The sequence below is a fragment of the Rhinoderma darwinii genome, chromosome 1 (assembly GCF_050947455.1).
Source record: "Rhinoderma darwinii isolate aRhiDar2 chromosome 1, aRhiDar2.hap1, whole genome shotgun sequence".
Lineage (NCBI taxonomy): Eukaryota > Metazoa > Chordata > Amphibia > Anura > Rhinodermatidae > Rhinoderma > Rhinoderma darwinii.
Window position 1 is genome coordinate 405,071,494 of NC_134687.1, and position 21,976 is coordinate 405,093,469.

Consider the following 21,976-nt stretch of genomic DNA (forward strand, 5'->3'; position numbering starts at 1 on the left):
CCCATGCATGCTGTTTGTCTTCCCTGGGGCAGATGGAATCTTCCAGCAAGACAATGTCACTCGACTAGAAATGTCTGACAGTGGTTGGAAGAGCATGACCAAGACTTCCAAGTACTTCTCTGCCCCCCTAATTCACCAGACTTAAACACAATTGAGTATCTGTGGGACCACCTCGATCATCTTGTTCACTCTATGGATCCTCCTCCGTGTACCCTCCAGCAAATGTGGGATGCACTGCAGCCAGCATGACTCCAGATACCTGAGACAAGTATGTATATGACAACCTCTTTGAGAAGACCAACCACCATCTAGCCCAGATTTTTCTGTGATTGATTTTCAATTCTCTCATCCTCTGTGTACACTGGCCTTTCTTTAAGTGGACCCTGCCTGGACAATGGCAGATCGACAATAGGGGTGTTTCGTGCGGCCATCCAGGGCTGGAGGCTCCTGGGAGGGCCCATGGCCGCCAAAAGTACATTGCAGTTTTGTCAAGTTTTTGTCGCAAATCACAATAAAAGCTGCGGCAGGTATGTCCTGCATTGGGTATGTCCTGCAAAAGGACCTGCAAATATAAGGTCAGGTGACCTTATGTTTGCAGATCTTGTTACTGTTTAGAAACCTGCAGGTCACATGATCACAGGTCCTAGCACAGCAGCAAGACTCCAGAGAGAAGTGTGAGCTGGTATGTAAGTATAAGGGAGATGGATTAGTTTAAGGGGCCTGTATTTTGTGGGTCTGATCTGGCATCTGTATTTAGGGGCTCTGGTCTGGGGTCTGTTCTGGGATTAGTTCAGGGGGGTCTGTTCTGTCATACCTCCAAACCGTCCCGGATTCAGCGAGACAGTCCCGAATTACGGGCGGTGTCCCGCTGTCCCGAGCGTCCAGGGGTATGTCCCGCTGTCAACTGAATCTGCGTCCTCTGGACGCACATACAGTTGAACCCATATTTGAAGCAGGGTTAGTTCAGAGCGGAGGAGCAGAGGGAGCTCCTCTGTTCACCAAATACTCCTCAGGCACAGTGCTACTTTAAGCACTGTGCTCGGGCAAAAGCCCTTGACGTCACTGTCCATGTCAGTGGCTACTCCTTAAGCAGGGATTCCACTCCTAGAGGAAACCCTTGAGGACACTGTCCATATGTGGACATTGACGTGATGGGCTCCTCCTGGAGCGGAATCCCCGGCCAGAGTCGAGTCCCAATGGCACTATCTACAGGGGGTGGCGCTATCTTCCAGGGGTGTGTGGCACAATCTACATGGACATTGTGGCACTATATAGGGGCACTATCTACAGGGGAAACTGTGGTGCTATCTTCATGGGCACTAGCTGCATGGACACTGTGTCACTATCTACAAGGGCACTAGCACTAGGGACAGCTAAGGGGGCATTATACTGCATAAGAGCAGCTAGAGGGCATTATACTGTATGGGGCATCTATGGGGCATTATACTGTATGGGACAGCTATGGGGGCATTATACTGTATGAGGGTATCTGTGTGGGCACTATACTTTATAGGGGCATTATATTGTATGGGGCAGCTATGCGGGCATTCTACTGTATGGGGCATCTGTGTGGGCATTATACTTTATGGGGGCATTATACTGTATGGGCAGCTATGGGGGAATTATGCTGCATGGGGGCAGCTATGGGGCATTATGCTCTATGGGGGAATTTGTTTGGGCATTATAGTGCATGGGGGCATCTGTATGCGTATGATACTACATGGGAGAATCTGTGTGGGCATTATACTGTATGGGGCATCTGTGTGGGCATTATACTGTATGGGGGCATCTGTGTTGGCTTTATACTGAATGGGTGCATCTATGGTGCAGTATACTATATGGTGGCAGCTATGGGGGCATTATACTGTATGGTGGCAGCTAGAGGGCATCATACTGTGTGGGGGCAGCTATTTGGTATTATGCTGTGTGGGAGGCACTATGGGAGCATGATACTGTGTGGGCTGAACCAGGTGTTTATGGGCGGGGATTGGGTGGGATTAGAAGCATGGCTTAAAAGAAAAATAATTGTGACACGCTATGCGCGCCGCATCGGTTGCCCCTCTTTGTGATACTTGAAAGTTGGGAGGTATGGTTCTGGGGTCTGTATTTAGGGGGTCTGGTCTGGGGGTCTGTATTTAGGGGGTCTGGTCTGGGGTCTGAATTAGTTTAAGGGGTCTGTATTTATGGGGTCTGGTTAGGGGTCTGTATTTAGGTGGTCTGGGGTCTGTATTAGTTTAAGGGGTCTGGGGTCTATATTTAGGCGGCCTGATCTGGGGTCTGTATTAGTTTAGGGGCTCAGGTCTGTGGTCTGTATTTAGGGGTTTGATCCAAGGTCTGTACTTAGGGGGTCTTGTCTAGGATCTGTATTTATTTGGGGTGCTTGTTCTGCGGTCTGTATTTGTTTAGAAGGTCTGGCGTCTGTGTATTCTAGGGTCTGGTCTGAGGTCCAAATTTATTAGTCTTGAGTAAAAGGGGTTGTCAGGGCACAAATAGTTTTTTTCCATTCTGATGACCTATCCACAGGATAGGTCTATGATATCAGTATATGATATCATATCAGTATATGATCAGTGGGGGTCTGACACCCGGACCCCACACTGATCAGCCGCTCCGGCTGCCTCCGGGCACCGGATGTACATGCCGGAAGCAGTTTGCTCCGGTCACAGTATAGCGGGTGTTCTGCAATACTGCAGCTCTGCTCCTATTCAAGTGAATAGAAGCAGAGTTGAAGTTCTGCAGCATGGCCACTATGCAGTATATGGAACTATCTGCTTCTGGCACTACGGGCACTGAACACTGCATAACATCTGGTGCCCGGAGGCAGCCACAACAGCTGATCAGTGCGAGGTCCGGGTGTCGGACCTGTACCGATCATATACTGATGACCTATCCTTATAGGTCATCAGTATGAAAAAACAGTCCGTGCACGGACAACCACTTTAATGTATGGGCCTGGGCCTTGGTGTCTGAATTGTTGTGTTTCTTTAGAGGCTGGAAATGGCTACAGAAGCGAGGGGCAAAGATGTCTCATCAGGAAGCTCTGCAGTGGTCAGAAGAAGTCGCCATAACGGTCTGTGTCAGATGGAGAAGAAAAGAGAACGACTCCCATCAGAGAAGACATCACTTGTGAGTCACTAGATTTATAGAAGGTCTGTCACCTCTCCTGACATGTCTGTTATAGGAAATCCTTGTAATCCGCATAAAGTCTTTGTGTAGGCCAGGAGTAATAGAAAAATGGGTGTTATCATTCCCATTGTCAGGAGGATCTGTCCCTACACAGTGTAATGCTGTCAGCAATGGTTGGAGACTGTCAGTATGTAGGGACACAGCTCTTTGACAAGGGGAATCTTAACACCCATTTGTCAATGCTCGCACAGAAAGGTGGTGTTCACTATAGGCACGGCAGAGCGCTGGGGGAAAGAGGGGCCCACGTTTGGGGAACTGCCCAGGGCCTATGGTCTATTTAATCCGCCACTGCCCCTGGAAGACTATTTTTGGGTAATTGACTCAAAAAGATTTCTCTAGATAGATAGATAGACAGATTAAAATAAACATACTGGAACTCAGATGTAAGAGTCCTTAAGGTACACTGTAATTAATTAATAAAGAAGACATTGTAATGGATGACAGTTATGTTACAAAGTTAGAGAATGCTTTTTCCTCATCTCTTGACATAACCTGCACAGCTAGGCCTGATGAACCAGGAGATGTTGCCCAAGAAACAAAACCATTTTTCCACGGTTTTCGCTGCATTTTTCATGCCGTTTTTTCTAATCTAATGCAAAAACCCTGGGCAAAAAACGCAGTGAAAAATGCTCAGAAACTAGCGTCGCAGGTTTTTTCTGCCTCCCTTTGATTTCAATAAGAGGTCAGTGGCAGAAACCAAGAAAGGCCAAGAAAGGACATGCCACTTTTTTTCCCCACAAGTGCCCAAAAGTCATACAGGAAAAAAACCGCCTCTGCCTGCCATTGAAATCAATTGGGGGCGATTTCGGATGTTTTTTTGGCGCTGATTCCGACGTAGTCAAAATCGACGCCAAAGAACTCTGTGTGAACTAAAGCTTTTCAACCTCTGTCAGTTTCATTTAAAGTTACAACGGTCTATTGGTTAGGCCTTATTCACGCGAGCATGACCGATTTGCACCCACACAAAAAAACAGAAGGTTTTTCATGCATTTAATTGTGTTGTGTCAGTGTGGTTTCTGTGTGTCATCCGTTTTTCTCGTCTGTTTTTCTCATGCAAGCACTTCCTGATTTTACTTTTCTGTTTCTTTCTGCATTTCTTTAGCAACCGATCTGTGAAAAACAAACGGCACTCGGATGTCGTCTGTGTGCTGTCTGTTCTTTTCACGAACCCATAGACTTTAATGGGTGAGTCTGGTCCCCAAAAACGGATCAGAATAGGGCATGCTGTGTTTCTTGCAACGGACACACGCTCCGTGAAAGAAAAACGGTTGTTTGAATAGCTCCATTGAATTGCATGGGTCAATGTGCTATTCGTTGTTGAAACAGACAGCACAATGACATGAACTACGTTTGTGGGAACAAGGCCTTAATGGGGGACTGTCAGCTCTCCTGTATTTCCCATGTAACCCTCTGCAAGGAAATGTATCCATAAATTGACAACTGACCATTACTAATCCCTTTGCCATTAGGACATGATCCTACACACTGTCATATTGTGTAAGGACGGTAAGGCTGGGTTCACACAACCTATTTTCAGACGTAATGGAGACGTTTTACGCCTCGAATTACGTCTGAAAAAACGGCTCCATTACGCCGACAAACATCTGCCCATTACTTTCAATGGGCTTTACGATGTACTGTGCCGACGACCTGTCATATTACGCGCCGCTATCAAAAGACGGCGCGTAAAATTATAGCCTCGTCAAAAGAAGTGCAGGACACTTCTTGGGACGTAATTGGAGCCGTTTTTCATTGACTCCAATGAAGAACAGCTCCAAATTACATCCGAAAAAGAAGCGGCGAAAAACGCCAGTACAATCAACTACGTCTGAAATTCAGGAGCTGTTTTCTCCTGAAAACAGCTCCGTAATTTCAGACGTAATTGCAGTTATCGTGTGCACATACCCTAACTCTCAGTTGTTAAAGCATTTATACATTTCCTAAAGGAATAACAGAGGAATGGCAAAACGCAAAGATCTAAGAAAAGCTGCTCCAGAATTGTTATTCCTTGGGGAAAAGATTTACTAAATAGACATTTTAGGAGGGTTGACAGGTCTTTTTAAGAAATGGAAACTGAAATAAATATTGGGTTGCATTATGGCATTTTAATAGAGTGCGATCTCTCACCTTATACACGCGGAATGTAGGATGTACTCCCTCCATTTGAGGAGGAAGATGCATTGCTGTCTGTGCACATTGTGAGGCTTGGTATTGTAGAGTATTGCACACGGTCCTGTGTGATCCTCGGGTCTCCTCCTTCACAATCACTCCTCCAGATTCATATCCTCCTATTCTACGTTCTGGCACCATGCCATGCGGGTATCCATACAGAGCTGCTGCCGATAACCCTTCTGAGGGCAAATATTGATATGTTCCTTTAAGTCGTTCCTGCTTCATGGGAAACAGATCAGACAACATTTCATCTCCTGTCTCCATGTATGTGGATAAATCCACAGAGGTTTCAGGGTCACAGAGATTGCCTCCTATAATCTCTGCTTGAGATGCTCCCATACGGGAAGGATAGCCTGAAACTTGACCTCGTTTTTCACACTCATAATAGCTGTTTTGAGCCATTCTCTGCATAGGAGCTCTCTTCTATCCGCACACCGTATCAGACTTCTTCTACTGAAAATGTCTTCTCTACATATACAAGACCGCTATGGAGACAAAAGAGTATTGACACAATTATCTCATTTATGCATATAAGTATCTATATATTGTGATATTGTTTTATCTAAAGATTTAATAAGCATACAATGATGTTCATAGTGCACTAATATATAACTAATAACATTAAGAAATACTAATCACAGGTTATATGATATGCAGGGCCAACCTTACTGATATGTGACCTGTATGGTCACAGAAGAGGTACATCCGCGATCCCAGCTGAAGCCTTGTGTCTGCCACGAATCGTAATATTTATTGTATAACAACCAATGGTGAGATCCAGTATCACCATGTTCTGACTGGTGAGGCCCCAGTAGAGAAAGATCTAGAAACCCTGGCCTAGGCCAATGTCTAAGAAAACGAAAAAATGGAGAACCACAAAATAGCGCTGCTAACATCAGTAGGACAAAATGAAGAATGGTATTAGAGGTCCATTTATTAATACAGACTACGTGTTTCAACGCTGCATCGGCGTCTTCATCAGGTCAGAAATGATGGGAAAACAGACATGGGTTTAAATAGTGATTGACAGCAGTGGTTTGGCATAAATAGTGACAATTCTTCATTTTGTCCTTCTGATGTTAGCAGCGCTATTTTGTGGGTCTCCATTTTTTCATTTTCTTATCTATTATTCTAAGTTATCCCCTTGCCAGCGGATCAGCTTTTGAACCCAGCTGCAGCTACATCACATACTCATTGTTTGTACCACTGTTGTGCCTGTTGTTAGCACAACTTCAATAGGTGAGTCCATATCACCTGTTCTGTTTCCTCTTTACACCGTGTGACCTGCACCATGTGGCGCCGTGTTTTTTGTCCTCCGTTCTAGATCCTAGGCCAATTTCTAACATTAAACAAGAACTTAAAAAAACAATATAAAAATAATAAATTGTAAATGTGCTGAACTAAACCCATATCAATCAATTGGTTTATGTTATTAGAGAATGGAGTACACTACCGTTCAAAAGTTTAGGGTCACTTAGAAATTTCCTTATTTTTGAAAGAAAAGCACAGTTTTTTTCAATGAAGATAGCATTAAATTAATCAGAAATACACTCTATACATTGTTAATGTGCTAAATGACTATTCTAGCTGCAAACGTCTGGTTTTTAATGCAATATCTACATAGGTGTATAGAGGCCCATTTCCAGCAACCATCACTCCAGTGTTCTAATGGTACATTGTGTTTGCTAACTGTGTTAGAAAGCTAATGGATGATTAGAAAACACTTGAAAACCCTTGTGCAATTATGTTAGCACCGCTGTAAAGAGTTTTGCTGTTTAGAGGAGCTATAAAACTGACCTTCCTTTGAGCTAGTTGAGAATCTGGAGCATTATATTTGTGGGTTCGATTAAACTCTCAAAATGGCTAGAAAAAGAGAGCTTTCATGTGAAACTCGACAGTCTATTCTTGTTCTTAGAAATGAAGGCTATTCCATGCGAGAAATTGCCAAGAAACGGAAGATTTCCTACAACGATGTGTACTACTCCCTTCAGAGCACAGCATACACAGACTGTAACCAGAGTAGAAAGAGAAGTGGGAGGCCCCGCTGCACAACTGACCAACAAGACAAGTACATTAGAGTCTCTAGTTTGAGAAATAGACGCCTCACAGGTCCTCAACTGACAGCTTCATTAAAGAGTACCCGCAAAACGCCAGTGTCAACGTCTACAGTGAAGAGGCGACTCCGGGATGCTGGCCTTCAGGGCAGAGTGGCAAAGAAAAAGCCATATCTGAGACTGGCTAATAAAAGGAAAAGATTAATATGGGCAAAAGCACACAGACACTGGACAGAGGAAGATTGGAAAAAAGTGTTATGGACAGACGAATCGAAGTTTGAGGTGTTTGGATCACACAGAAGAACATTTGTGAGACGCAGAAAAACTGAAAAGATGCTGGAAGAGTGCCTGACGCCATCTGTCAAGCATGGTGGAGGTAATGTGATGGTCTGGGGTTGCTTTGGTGCTGGTAAAGTGGGAGATTTCTACAAGGTAAAAGGGATTTTGAATAAGGAAGGCTATCACTCCATTTTGCAACGCCATGCCATACATACCCTGTGGACAGCGCTTGATTGGAGCCAATTTCATCCTACAACAGGACAATGACCCAAAGCACACCTCCAAATTATGCAAGAACTATTTAGGGAAGAAGCAGGCAGCTGGTATTCTATCTGTAATGGAGTGGCCAGCGCAGTCACCAGATCTCAACCCCATAGAGCTGTTGTGGGAGCAGCTTGACCGTATGGTACGCAAGAAGTGCCCATCAAGCCAATCCAACTTGTGGGAGGGGCTTCTGGAAGCTTGGGGTGAAATTTCTCCCGATTACCTCAGCAAATTAACAGCTAGAATGCCAAAGGTCTGCAATGCTGTAATTGCTGCAAATGGAGCATTCTTTGACGAAAGCAAAGTTTGAAGGAGAAAATTATTATTTCAAATAAAAATCATTATTTCTAACCTTGTCAATGTCTTGACTATATTTTCTAGTCATTTTGCAACTCATTTGATAAATAAAAGTGTGAGTTTTCATGGAAAACACAACATTTTCTGGTTGACCCCAAACTTTTGAACGGTAGTATATATAAATGTAACACTTAAATGTAACATAACAAATAAACTTGGAACGGTAGTACATATACCAGTAAGCTCTTTACTAGCACGCCTTATGTAAGCACTGTACCTATAGTTTCCATGGTGTTACATAGGAACACAATACGGTTGAAAAAAGACACATGTCCATCAAGTTCAACCAGGGGAAGGGAGAAGATGTGCATTTAGGGAAGGGGTAGGGGTAAATGATGTGATATAACTCATCAAACTGAGCGTGCCACATTAACATTGTACTAATTTTTTTTACTAAACAAAAAGTTTGTCATGCAAATAAATAACAACAGATTTCTATGCCTCAATTCAGTCAAACACCATAGTCCACAATCCTGATCTGGAGTGTAAAAAAAAATACAAATAAATATAGACAACTGAACTGCAAATATTATAGAAAACCCTTAAAAACTGCGATATGTATTTCTAAATACTGGCGCCAGTTTTCTTACCGTTCTTTGGTACAGTTATAGTTTAGATCTGCCTAGATTGGCTATAATTATATGTAGGAATACCTTCAAACTTGCAAACACCTTTATCTCCATCTCAAGGTTATTTCTTGATCACTCTGTTATGTTTTAATAAATGTTTTTCACAGTCTATATGCCTATTTTTATATCCAGTATTGGACTTCACTTATTTTTTAAGTATCAACATTGCAGTTAATGTTTTGGTAATTTTATTAAAGTTTATTAGAGTTATATTCCTTAGCTTTATTGTATTATTAATGTCCTTAATATAAAAGCAGCCTTACAGTCTTCATAAAAACCTATGACAGTTTTTGAGCTTTTGTTTTTTAAAAAAAATCAAAGTTTTTAAATGTGATCAAATAATGTCCCTTTCTCTTTTCAGATGATATCATTAAATGTAAATATTTAAAATTAACATTTTACCAGATCTGCTGAGAAAAGACATTTATGTGAAATGCACCTCGCCAAGCTTCTCTAAATCGTTTACGCATACATAGCCCTGTCGCAGCAATATATTTTTTAAGGCTAACATAAAGGATCTATCTCATATCTATCTATCTATCTATCTATCTATCTAATATCTATCTATCTAATATCTATCTATCTAATATCTATCTATCTAATATCTATCTATCTATCTATCTATCTATCTATCTATCTATCTATCTATCTATCTATCTATCTATCTATCTATCTATCTATCTATCTATCTATCTATCTATCTATCTATCTAATCTATCTATCTATCTGTGTGTATGTGTATGTGTGTATGTGTGTGTGTGTGTATATATCTAGATAGATAGATAGATAGATGGCTAGATAGATAGATTAGATAGATAGATAGATAGATAGATAGATAGATAGATAGATAGATAGATAGATAGATAGATAGATAGATAGATAGATAGATAGATAGATAGATAGATAGATAGATAGATAGATAGATAGATAGATAGATATTAGATATTAGATATTAGATATAGATAGATAGATAGATAGATAGATAGATAGATAGATAGATAGATAGATAGATAGATAGATAGATAGATAGATAGATAGATAGATAGATAGATAAAATTAGTGATAAGAGAGATTAATGCTATTCTGTTGACACAGAGAAAAGGTTTTATCCCCTAAAAATAAAAATCTAGTGATGATGTAAGTTCTCTTGATGTAAACTTGTGTGTGTTTTATTATTTCATGGCAAGTCTTTAAGTTGTTTTACAACTGCATAATTTATTGCTACATAAAGTCTGAATCCAAATGAAAGATGGTGGATGTGCCATGTGTTTGAAGGTCAATATTTGGTTACTGGGACTTCACGTAGTTGACAGAGGTACTGGTACCAGGGATTTGAAATGCATGTTGATGTGCATTACGGCTTTTCCATTTGACACTTCAATCTAAATCTTAAATTAAAATACATTCAATTCATTGTGACATATTGATGTAGTCCCTGGGTACGGTGTTTGTTCTAGTCATTTTGCAACATATATATTTAATATGCATTTTTTCAATGTACCATATTAAAACAAGTTCCGAAATACCACAAATAATTCAATATGGGGATAATAATGATAATCCTCTTATTGAACACCACTAAACCATAAAACACCATTAACCACCAGTTAAACATATGTGCTTATAACTAGTGTATCCAGCAACAGGGAATACTTTATTATTTCTATTTAAGTGACAATGTCATCTTTACCATTGGCAACATATATGAATGATAATGTCAATTGTACAATGTGAATGCCACCTTTTAGCTTCAAGTTGCTTAAATTAACTAGTAAATTTAGTAGATTATGAGGGTGTGTAAAAATGTGGCCAAAAACTTCTATTTTATTTATTATTTTAACTATCTTTCTATTAGCTATCTAGCTCTATCTTATTCAATTAAAGCAGATTGGATGTACTCGCTGGTAGATTTTACCTGTGTTTATGGATCGTTCTCTTTCGCACACTTCGCACTGTCACAATGTTCCCCTTTGGAGTAAAGGTTTTCTGTCTCACACCCCAGACACAGTCCCTGGGGATGACTATTACACCTGATGCTGCCTTCAAGTCTGATGTGAGGAAGATCAGGATGCGGGGGTCATCTTCTATATTACTATCTGTCCCCTCCCTGTGGCTGACAGATTCCGCCCCCCCATGATCTACTCATCAGGAAGACAACTGATTTCCCAATGGGGCTGGTGCAATCCAGACACTGCTCTGAGTTTATCAGTTCTCACCACATGGCCCCACAGCACCCAGTAACGGCTACCTTACAGTGCATCTTTACATGGATGGGATATTAACCCATTGCCAACTAATGTGCTGTAAAAGATATGACCGATAAAAAGAAGTGTAAGATTATCTGTTCTGGTTACAGAGCATTATTACAGCAGTGGATGTGTGATGCATTGTGAGCAGATGGTTTACAGTACATCTTTATACACACATTGCTTTTATACTACCAGATTACAGTTTGCTGTTTTCTAATACTTTTTTTTTATTGGATTCTGATGTATAATAACGGGGTCTTATTATCTGTAAATTGTGTGCCACCACCTCTAAAATTATTTATACCTATAGTATAGACAAACGAGATTCATTTTTTTTGTGCAAGCTAGCATAAAATACTAGCCCTCGTTCTTGCGTGCACGCACATGTGTCCCCTGCAACTCCTTGACCATTTGTAAAGTCTCTACACTCTGGCTCATAGAGAGGGGTCCTAAGCAGGGGACACCGCTCTATCACTTCCATATGCCCCTAATAGGACATTTTGAAACGGTTTTATTAATTACCCTTTTTAAAGCTTATTTCTATGAGGGACTTAAATTATGAGTCATTCCTTAACATAAGCGTATTACCTAGAGACCTCTGTTAATAATGGACAGTGATTTGGGTAAAAGTGGAGAGTGACATTGAGTGACAATGGGGAATTTATTTCTCTGAACTTAGAGGATACTGGGGCTGTCAAAATGCTTAGCATATTACCACAGCCCTTCTCTCCCCATCCACAGAATATTGTTTTGACAGCTCTACTATTACCTTTGTCTTACGAATTGTAAACTTAGCTCCGGGCAAAACTAAAGAAGTGTAGCTTTCAATACTTTAGGCCTAAGGTGCCAATTTTTCTGCGCCTAGAGGCTTCTGAGATGTAAATCCAATACTGGTCACCTATTCCAGGGCCGGTTTTAGACAAAGTATGGCCCTGGGCAAAGTTAAAAGTGGGGCCCCAATGGAAATCAATGGTAACGCAAATGGAAGCTATGGTTTCCGTTTGCCTTTCCGTTGACAGGTTCCTCCGACAGAAAGGTCGACTGAAACCCATTAACAGAAACCAAGCACTGATGTGAACACCTGTACTGTATCAATAATGCAGTCAATTCAGAAGGCGGTATGCAGAGAACTGCATTGCTGATTTCTAGCGCATCCAGGAGTGTTGCAGGCCCCAAAAGCATATGTCCCCCTCTCACACAAAAAAATTATCTATATATACATATACAGTTATTACATCATACCACTATACCAGATAAAATATTACCTGCATGCTGTTACTAAACACAACTCACCATTATAAGACCAATATTACCAATAATAACACAATAGAAGGTCCAAATAATACCGCCACACCATAACCACATAGTGACTGAATAATACCCCCATACTGCTACTGAATAAAACTGCTACACCATAACCACATAGTGACTGAATAATACCACCATACTGTTACTGAATAATACCGCCACACCATAACCTCATAGCAACTGAATAATACCCCCATACTAATACTGAATAATACCGCCACACCATAACCACATAGTGAGTGAATAATAGCTCCATATTGTTACTGAATAATACCACCACACCATAACCATATAGTGACTGAATAATACCCGCATACAGTTACTGAATAATACCTTCACACCATAACTGCATACTGACTGAATAATACCCCCATACTGATACTGAATAATACCGCCACACCATAACCACATAGTGACTGAATAATACCTCCATACTGTTACTGAATAATAACCCCACACCATAACCCCATAGTGACTGAATAATACCCCCACACTGTTACTGAATAATACCTTCACACCATAACTGCATACTGACTGAATAATACCCCCATACTGATACTGAATAATACCGCCACACCATAACCACATAGTGACTGAATAATACCTCCATACTGTTACTGAATAATAACCCCAGACCATAACCACATAGTGACTGAATAATACCCCCACACTGTTACTGAATAATGCCGCCACACCATAACCACATAGTGACTGAATAATACCCCCATACTGATACTGAATAATACCACATCATAACCACAGAGTGACTGAATAATACCCCCATACTGTTACTGAATAATACCGCCACACCATAACCACATAGTGACTGAAAAATACCTCCATACTGTTACTGAATAATACCTCCACACCATAACAAAATAGTGACTGACTAATACCCCCATACTGTTACTGAATAATACTGCCACATCATGTATTGACTGAATAATACCACCATACTGTTACTGAATAATACCTCCACACCATGACCACATAGTGACTGAATAATACCCCCATACTGTTACTGAATTATACTGCCACACCATAACCACATAGTGACTGAATAATAACCCATACTGTTACTGAATAATACCTCCACACCATAACAACATAGTTACAGACTAATACCCCCATACTGTTACTGAATAATACCTCCACACCATAACCACATAGTGACTGGATAATACCCCCATACTGTTACTGAATAATACCACCACACCATAACCACATAGTGACTGAATAATACCCCCATACTATTACTAAATAATACCCCCAGACTGTTACTGAATAATACCACCACACCATAAACACATAGTGACTGAATAATACCCCCATACTATTACTGAATAATACCCCCAGACTGTTACTGAATAATACAGCCACACCATATAGTGACTGGATAATACCACCATACTGTTACTGAATAAAAAACACTATACAAAGACCAATATTACCACCATGTAGTGACCATACAGTGGTAGATGCCAGTTATACACAGGAGCTCTGCAGACGATATAAGCCCTGCATTAGGCATAACACAGTGTACTCTGGGATGTTCTTTAAAGGGTATTCCCATCTATACACAGGATATGACATAAATATTTGATAGGTGGGTGTTTCATCTCTGGGACCCCCATATACCGGGAGAATGGGGGTCCCTTGATCCACTGTACAGCACTCTAAAGAGAAGGAAACAAGATGGAGCATGCATGTTGCTCTCCACATTAGTTTATTAGAGTTATGAAACTATTTACATAATCTCCCGATATAACCCCAATATCTAATATGCAATGTCCAAGCAATTAACAAAGCTCAAAGCAATTCAGAGTAAACATATACTGGTACATAAAGGGTAATGCATATTTTTTCAATATTTCCCTAAAATTTCATTTGAGGAACTGCCTGAGTGAAGATTGTAACCACCACAAGATTTTAAACCGATTGAGACCAAAGCAACCTTTCTACCTTTGTAATGTAGCACTCTAAAGATCATACTGAATGCAAATATAAATAGGTTATTTTTTTGTGGGACGAATTACGGTTTTCATTGGACAAAATTGGACTATATTATATGTATATGAAAAGCGTCATTGAATTGAAACATTTATTGGACCTACTAAAATTTTAATCGTATGTAGATCTAAAAAATTCTAAGGGCTTATTCAGACGAACGTATAATACGTCCGTGCTACGTGCGTGATTTTCACGGACCTATGTTAGTCAATGGGGCCGTTCAGACTGTCCGTGATTTTCACGCAGCGCATGTCCGCTGCGTAAAACTCACGACATGTCCTATATTTGCCCATTTTTCGCGCATCACGTACCCATTGAAGTCAATGGGTGCGTGAAAACCGTGCACAGCATACGGACGCACTTCCGTGTGCCGCGCGTGATGCGCGCTACAGTAGTCAAAACTATGAATGAAAACAGAAAAGCACCATGAGTGTCATAATGATGGTGGCTGCGTGAAAATCACGCAGCCACGCATCATATGCTGCTGACACACGGAGCTTTTATGGACCTTTTGCGCGCGCAAAATGCTGCATTTTTTTGCGCGCGCAAAACGCACACGCTCGTGTGAATCCGGCCTAAGGCCCATAAGAAGTTACATGGATAGCTAACATTTTAACTTTTAATGTTTACTTAAATTATCTCTTGGATTATTTGTACTTGTTGGCCTAAATTGGCAAATTATGAATCCTGGCATGTTGAGTTACCTGCTGGTACAGTGTGTGTATTGAATTCATATAAATCTCAAAGCATAAATTTGTGTCCTCTATGCTTAATTTATATAGATACCGCCTGAATTAGGATCGCTTAAATTTCTTTAATTAGATTAATATTAAAAACTGGGCTAATTTAGCCAAAAATTCATAGTATCAGGCTAACCATGCACGGAACAACCTAGGCAGAGTTCAGCAGGGTTAGAGTAGCTATAGACAGCCTGCCACAGTATTGCACTATTTCTAGCTAGATTAACAGAACAAATACAGCTGTACCCTGCCTGGATTAGAGTTCAGAATGTGATTTCTCTTATGTAATTATTGTGAGACACCTAACGCGTTTCAACATCCCTTAGTTATGTAGATGTATCTTCAGAGGTGTACATTCATTCACAGCAGAGGCAGCTAGCATACACTTGAGTGCATATATCAAGCCCCCCCTGTTGTGTGGATCATAGTGGCGGCAATGGTGTCTGACTGTGAGGCGCACGAGTTGAACACCGGCTATTAATAGTTTAAGTCCCGCCTGTCACAAGCCGACCAAGCCCTCTCATTCACCCTATCGGGCAACGCCACGTCATAGTGACACTTGTCCGCTGGTGTGAGCAGGTCCCGATCATTACTCAGCAGGTAGACAAATCCGCACTAAGCGCCAGGTTGCTATGGGAACCTCCTAAGCGGCCTTGAAGTAGCAGCGCTCTGCATAAACAGAAATTGTCGATAATGTAGCTGAATACTGGAAGCATTTGTGATATACTCCGGCACAAGGAGAGCCAGGGAAGCATATTGTAGATATGGTCTGATATACTGCTCAGTTTGGTTCAAACCGGCCATATTACCCTAGGCTACTGTTAGCAAAAAGTATATATATATGCATACGTGCACGTGTCGGGGACATTCCTCAATTTACTGAAATTGAGAGGTCTCTTTTATAGATCATGGACAGTTTGAAATCTATTCACCAATCAGCAAATGAGACACTAATCTTGTCATGTTGATGGTACTTCGGATGGAAGCATTAATCTAGGAAATAGATGCAAATGAATACTGATCAATGCTCCCCTCCGAAGTAGAGGTACGATAAGTACCATCAACAGGGCAAGATTAGTGTCTCATTTGCTTATACTCCTGTCCCTGTCCCTGCTTTCCCTTCATCCCACACACCTTGGGAATGGCATCTAAATGAATCCCTGCTACACCAACCTTAAGATCTTGGAAGAACTGGCTACCGACCTTCGATTCTTCTTTGACATTAACACTACAGATGACTCTAACCCCTTCTCAGTGTGGGAATCACATAAATGCGTCATCAGTGGCTCCCTAATACGTATTGGTTCCTGACTTAAGAAGGAACGTTCTGCCACCATCTCTGAACTAGTCGAACGCATCCATACCATGGAACAGTTACATAAACGATCTCTGGACCCAGGGACGAGTGCTGAATTAATTTGTTTACGGGACAAACTGCGCACTCTGACACTCTCCGCGGCAAAAGCCACACTAGCTAAGTGCCGTCGACACTATTTTGAATTTGGCAATAAACCGGGCCGGACGCTGGCAAAGGCCTCACGCATACAGAGAACTCTCACATATGTCCCGTTCAATAATACCCCTAATGACATGCAGGTGCATAACCCTGAAACAATAGCAGACACTTTTCGCTCTTACTATACGGAATTGTACAACCTGCGCGGAACACCTAGCGTTCTACCCACCGATCATAGGCTCAGTACCATCAGATCTTACCTACAGACCTCCGGTTTGGGTCATATCCCACCGGAAGCTATAGCAGCACTAGACTCTCCTATGTCGGAGGAGGAGTTTAATGTAGCTCTCCAATCGTCCCTTCCGGGTAAAGCGCCAGGCCCTGATGGCCTAGCCTTGCGATATTACAAGAAGTTTGCCTCTCTCCTCACCCGCCCCTTCCTAGCCGCATTTAATGCCATACCTGAAGGCAGAACGATACCGACGGACACATTGAGGGCCCACAGAACAGTAATTCCCAAAGAAGACAAGGACCATTCCCTCTGTAGTAGCTACCGCCCCATCTCCCTCCTCAACCTAGCTCTCAAATTGTTTTCCAAGATCTTAGCAACATGGCTCACTCCCTTCCTGTCCACACTTATCCATGGGGATCAGACAGGTTTTCTGCCAAAGAGAGAGGCCAGGGACAATACTAACCGGGCCATTGACGTAATAGAACACATTACTGCCTCCTCAGCGCCAGCCTTCTTGCTCTCCATGGACGCCGAGAAGGCATTCTACCGGATTGACTGGTCGTTCCTACGAGAGACTCTATCTCACATAGGTCTAGGCCACAGCATGGTTAGCTGGATCTTGAGTTTATACTCTTCCCCCTCGGTAATTAAAACCACAGAAAAGGCCATACTCACAGATTAGATGGTGGGTAAAATACCCGTTCCAAACAGGACGCAACCAGGTCAGAGAATGCTGTTGATGGGAAGTGCCCAGGTGTGTTTAAATAATGATAGCCACTCCCACTAACCTTGAGGGGAGTGGCTATCATTATTTAAACACACCTGGGCACTTCCCATCAACAGCATTCTCTGACCTGGTTGCGTCCTGTTTGGAACGGGTATTTTACCCACCATCTAATCTGTGAGTATGGCCTTTTCTGTGGTTTTAATTACATTCTATGTCCCATTTTTTTTTGTATATCTTCCCCCTCGGTGTCCGTGAAGGTCGACAGTCATACCTCCTCCTCCTTCCCCATCACTACCGGGACCTGCCAGGGCTGTCTGCTATCCCCCCTAATTTTTGTGCTGTGTCTAGAACCATTCCTTTATCACGTCCGTAACACCCAGACATTGCAGGGTTTGATGTCAAGGATACACCTCACAAAGTGGCAGCATATGCCGATGACCTCTTGTTTTTTATATCCCAACCCCGCATCTCGCTGCCTAACCTTCTAGCCGAGTCTAAAGCATTTGCATCTTTGTCCAATTTCAAAATAAACCTTAAAAAATCAGAGGCCCTCAATGTATCCCTCCCGACTCACTTAGTGACGGCCTTGGCGGATTCCTTTCCCTTCAAATGGGCCCCCAGCTCAATCAAATACCTAGGACTATGCCTTACCAACCAGACTTCCCAATTTTACTTGTGTAACTATCCTCATCTCCAAGGGGGACATCGACAGATGGTCCAAAGGGAACTTTACCTGGTTTGGTCGCTGCTCCGTGTTCAAGATGAACGTGCTGTACTTCTTTCAAGCTCTTCCCATCTGGTTGCCACGCATATATTCTGTAGCTCCCTCTCCTCCTCACTAATCAAGTTTATTTGGGCCCACAAACCATCGTGTATTGCCCGCACGACTCCCACCTGCCCAAAATTTGACGGAGGCATGGGGCTGCCTGATATCCAACTCTACTATCAGGCAGCACATCTGGTTCGCATTGTAGACTGGTGTAGGCATGGCGCTCTCAAACCATGGGTACAATTAGAACAATCCTTTTTGTCCCTTCCCCTATATGCCGCCTCTTGGATGCTAGAACACCTTACAACACAAATGAGATCCCATCCTCTAATTGGACCCACACTACATGTTGCGTTGCTAAAAATTTAAACACTGCCTTATTTCTCCTACCCTATCACCTCTCTAGCCCATACTAGACAACCCCTCATTCCTGCCGGGCTGTGAACAGGGTCCCTTCCACCGACGGTGTATCACCCGTGAGACCCATGCCCAACACTACATCGTCAATGACAGTTGGAAAACAATCTCACAACTCACTGACAACATTGACCCGGGACATCTCCCACACTGGCAGGCCATCCAGCTCCGTCATTTGTTGTCCCTCCGTCCCCCCGCACAGCTTTCCCGTACGACTACAGCATTTGAAACCTTATGCACAATGACGGGGCACTTTCGACACACCCTCTCTTTGACTTATAGCCAACTGAACTCCCCAGCGGAAGACTCACATCCGCCGTACTTGTCTATATGGGAGACGGACCTTAATCTTACCTTGACCGTGGACCACCGTAACTGGTTATACACCATGACACACCAGTCCTCAATTTTGAGTAGAATACAGGAAGCGGGCTTTAAGATTCTGACGAGATGGTACAGAGTCCCATCCAAACTCCACAGCTTCTATCCCGAGTTCTCCCCCATGTGCTGGAGATGTGGTACCCAGGTTGGTGAACTCTTGCATACTTTCTGGAGCTGCCCCAGGTTGACAGTCTTCTAGGACAATGTTTGGTGGAGCTGCCCTAGGTTGACAGTCTTCTGGGACAATGTTTGGCGCGTTACTTGGAAATTTACCGACTTTACGCTCCCCAAGTCACCTGATTTTTTCCTGCTTCATCTGTGTGACATTCCGCTCTCCACTTACAAGAAATCGGTGGTGCGTCTCTTAGTGAACACAGCCCGAGCCTGTATCCCGACCTTGTGGAAGCAAGTAGACCCACCTACAATGCGCCTTTGGTTTCAGAAGATCCAGGAGGTGAAACACGTGGAGCTCACGGCATCCTTACGAGACACACATGACAAGTTCATGCATTGTTGGTATCACTGGGTGAGTTTTGAGAACTCTTCTGAATATCTCTCCCTGTTGTCCTAAAGTCCTTCCAGACTCATGGCATCCACTTGTTAGGGGGTAGTTGAGGAATGCCCTTCTTCCCCACCCTCTTCTCCTACCCCCCTTCTCCCTTTCTTTCCCCTCTCCCCCCCCCCTCTTGGAGGTTTCGCCTAGTACAGTCTGAATGGACTACTCAGCTGATTGCATTACATAACGATTTACATTATGGACCATCTACATAATTTGTTGTGTACTACATTTGTCTTTCACTAAGTTGTGAACTCGTTATTGAATCTATGTTATATGCTAATAAACATAGAACTTAAAAAAATAAAATAAAAGTAAGGCTCTAATGAGGCAGCTTTTTCTTTAATGATATTTTCATAGTGTGGCTGCCTTCCTTTTTTGCATTTTATTTATATATTTCTTTTTAATGATTTTCTATTTGTCATGTCCATGTACAATGTATGCATGTCATCAGAGATCTGTACATATTTTTTTCCTTTTTGAATGGGGTAGTGCCACAGTGTTTACCCACACCATCTTAGTGTATCAATAATGCAGTCAATTCAGAAGGCGATGTGCAGAGAACTGCATCACTGACTTCTAGCCCGTCCAGGAGTGCTGTAAGCCCCAAAGCATATATCCCCCCATCACACAAAAATATTATCTATATACATATACAGTTATTAAATCATACCATTATACCAGATTAAATATTACCTACATACTGTTACTGAATAATACCGCTACAACATAACCATATAGTGACTGACTAATAACCCCATACTGTTACTGAACACAACTCACTATAATAAGACCAATATTACCAATAATAATACATTATAAGGTCCAAATAATACCGCACACCATAACCACATAGTGACTGAATAATACCCCCATACTGTTACTGAAAAATACCGCCACACCATAACCACATAGTGACTGAATAATACCCCCACACCATAACCACATAGTGACTGAATAATACCCCCCATACTGCTACTGAATTATACTGCCACACCATAACCACATAGTGACTGAATAATACCCCTATAATATTACTTAATAATACCCCTATAATATTACTGAATAATATCCCCATACTGTTACTGAATAATACCGCCACACCATAACCACATAGTGACTGAATAATACCCCCATACTGCTACTGCATTAGGGATGTCACGATACCAGGATTTGGACTTTGATACCGATACTTTGTGTAGTATTTCGATTTCGATACCAAAACAATACTTTGCCAAAAGTAATAAATATTTTGTGATGTGAGGCGCGAGGTGTGATGAATTTTGAATGTGCCTCACATTAATAGTAATTAACCCGATCATGTTTCTCAGTCATATTTGGTTAATGGTACATGATGGGGTTAATTACTATTAAAGTGAGGCACATGGAGGTTAAATTCATCACATCTCGTGCCTCACAATAATAAGTGAAAGAAAGCAGTTTTTATTTTATTTTTTACAGTGTACACATCATAAATGACGCAAAAAAATTGTTGTGCAGGTTATTACGGCCACGCCAATACCGAATGTGTTTTATGTATTGAGACTTATGTTAATGTTTATTGTAAAAAAAAGGTGTATGTGTATTTTTTTAAATTTAACATTACTTTGTTTTTAATTTGTTTTTAAACTTTAATGTACTGGCATATATCTATATACAGATAGTACACAGGCAGTTGTTAGGACATACCTAAGTATGCCCTAACAACAGGAAATATGGTAAGACAGCCCTGGGGTCCTTCAATGGACCCTGGGCTGTCTGCCCATATATGGTATGTCCCTCAATCGCGTCACAGAGATTCCTGTGACACGATCCAAGGGGCATCCCCCCCTTCTCATTTTCCCTTGAATGCTGCAGTGGTGGTCAGCTTTGATTGCAGCATTCAGGGGAATAACGGCGGAGATTAGAGGTTTCTCTGATCTTCGCCGTTATAGAGCGGGGCTGCGGCTGTGTAATACAGCCATTGCCCCGCTCCTGACATTATGTGCGCGTGGTCAGCCTGAGGTGATGCAGCTGGCGCTGCACTAATGAGCGGCGGTTCAGGCACTGAAGACATAACTTGGGGGTGTTTGCAGTGCGCCCGCCATGTACTGTCTTCAGTGCCGCCGCTCATTAGTGCAGCGCTGGCCGCATCACATCATCCTGACAGCGCGCACTTGCCAGGACTCAGGAGCAGGGCAATTGCTGTAT

At 42.1% G+C, this 21,976-nt stretch overlaps 1 protein-coding gene across 1 annotated transcript in view; it reads right to left on the minus strand.

Annotated features, from left to right (window-relative positions):
• Positions 1 to 5,829, minus strand: part of CEBPE (CCAAT enhancer binding protein epsilon) — a 14,156-nt gene extending 8,327 nt beyond the window's left edge. The window contains exon 1 of the mRNA XM_075852729.1: positions 5,314 to 5,829. Within this exon, the coding sequence (XP_075708844.1) occupies positions 5,314 to 5,769 (456 nt within the window). The 5' untranslated portion in view covers positions 5,770 to 5,829. The remainder of the gene's footprint in view (positions 1 to 5,313) is intronic.
• Between the last annotated feature and the right edge of the window lie 16,147 nt (positions 5,830 to 21,976).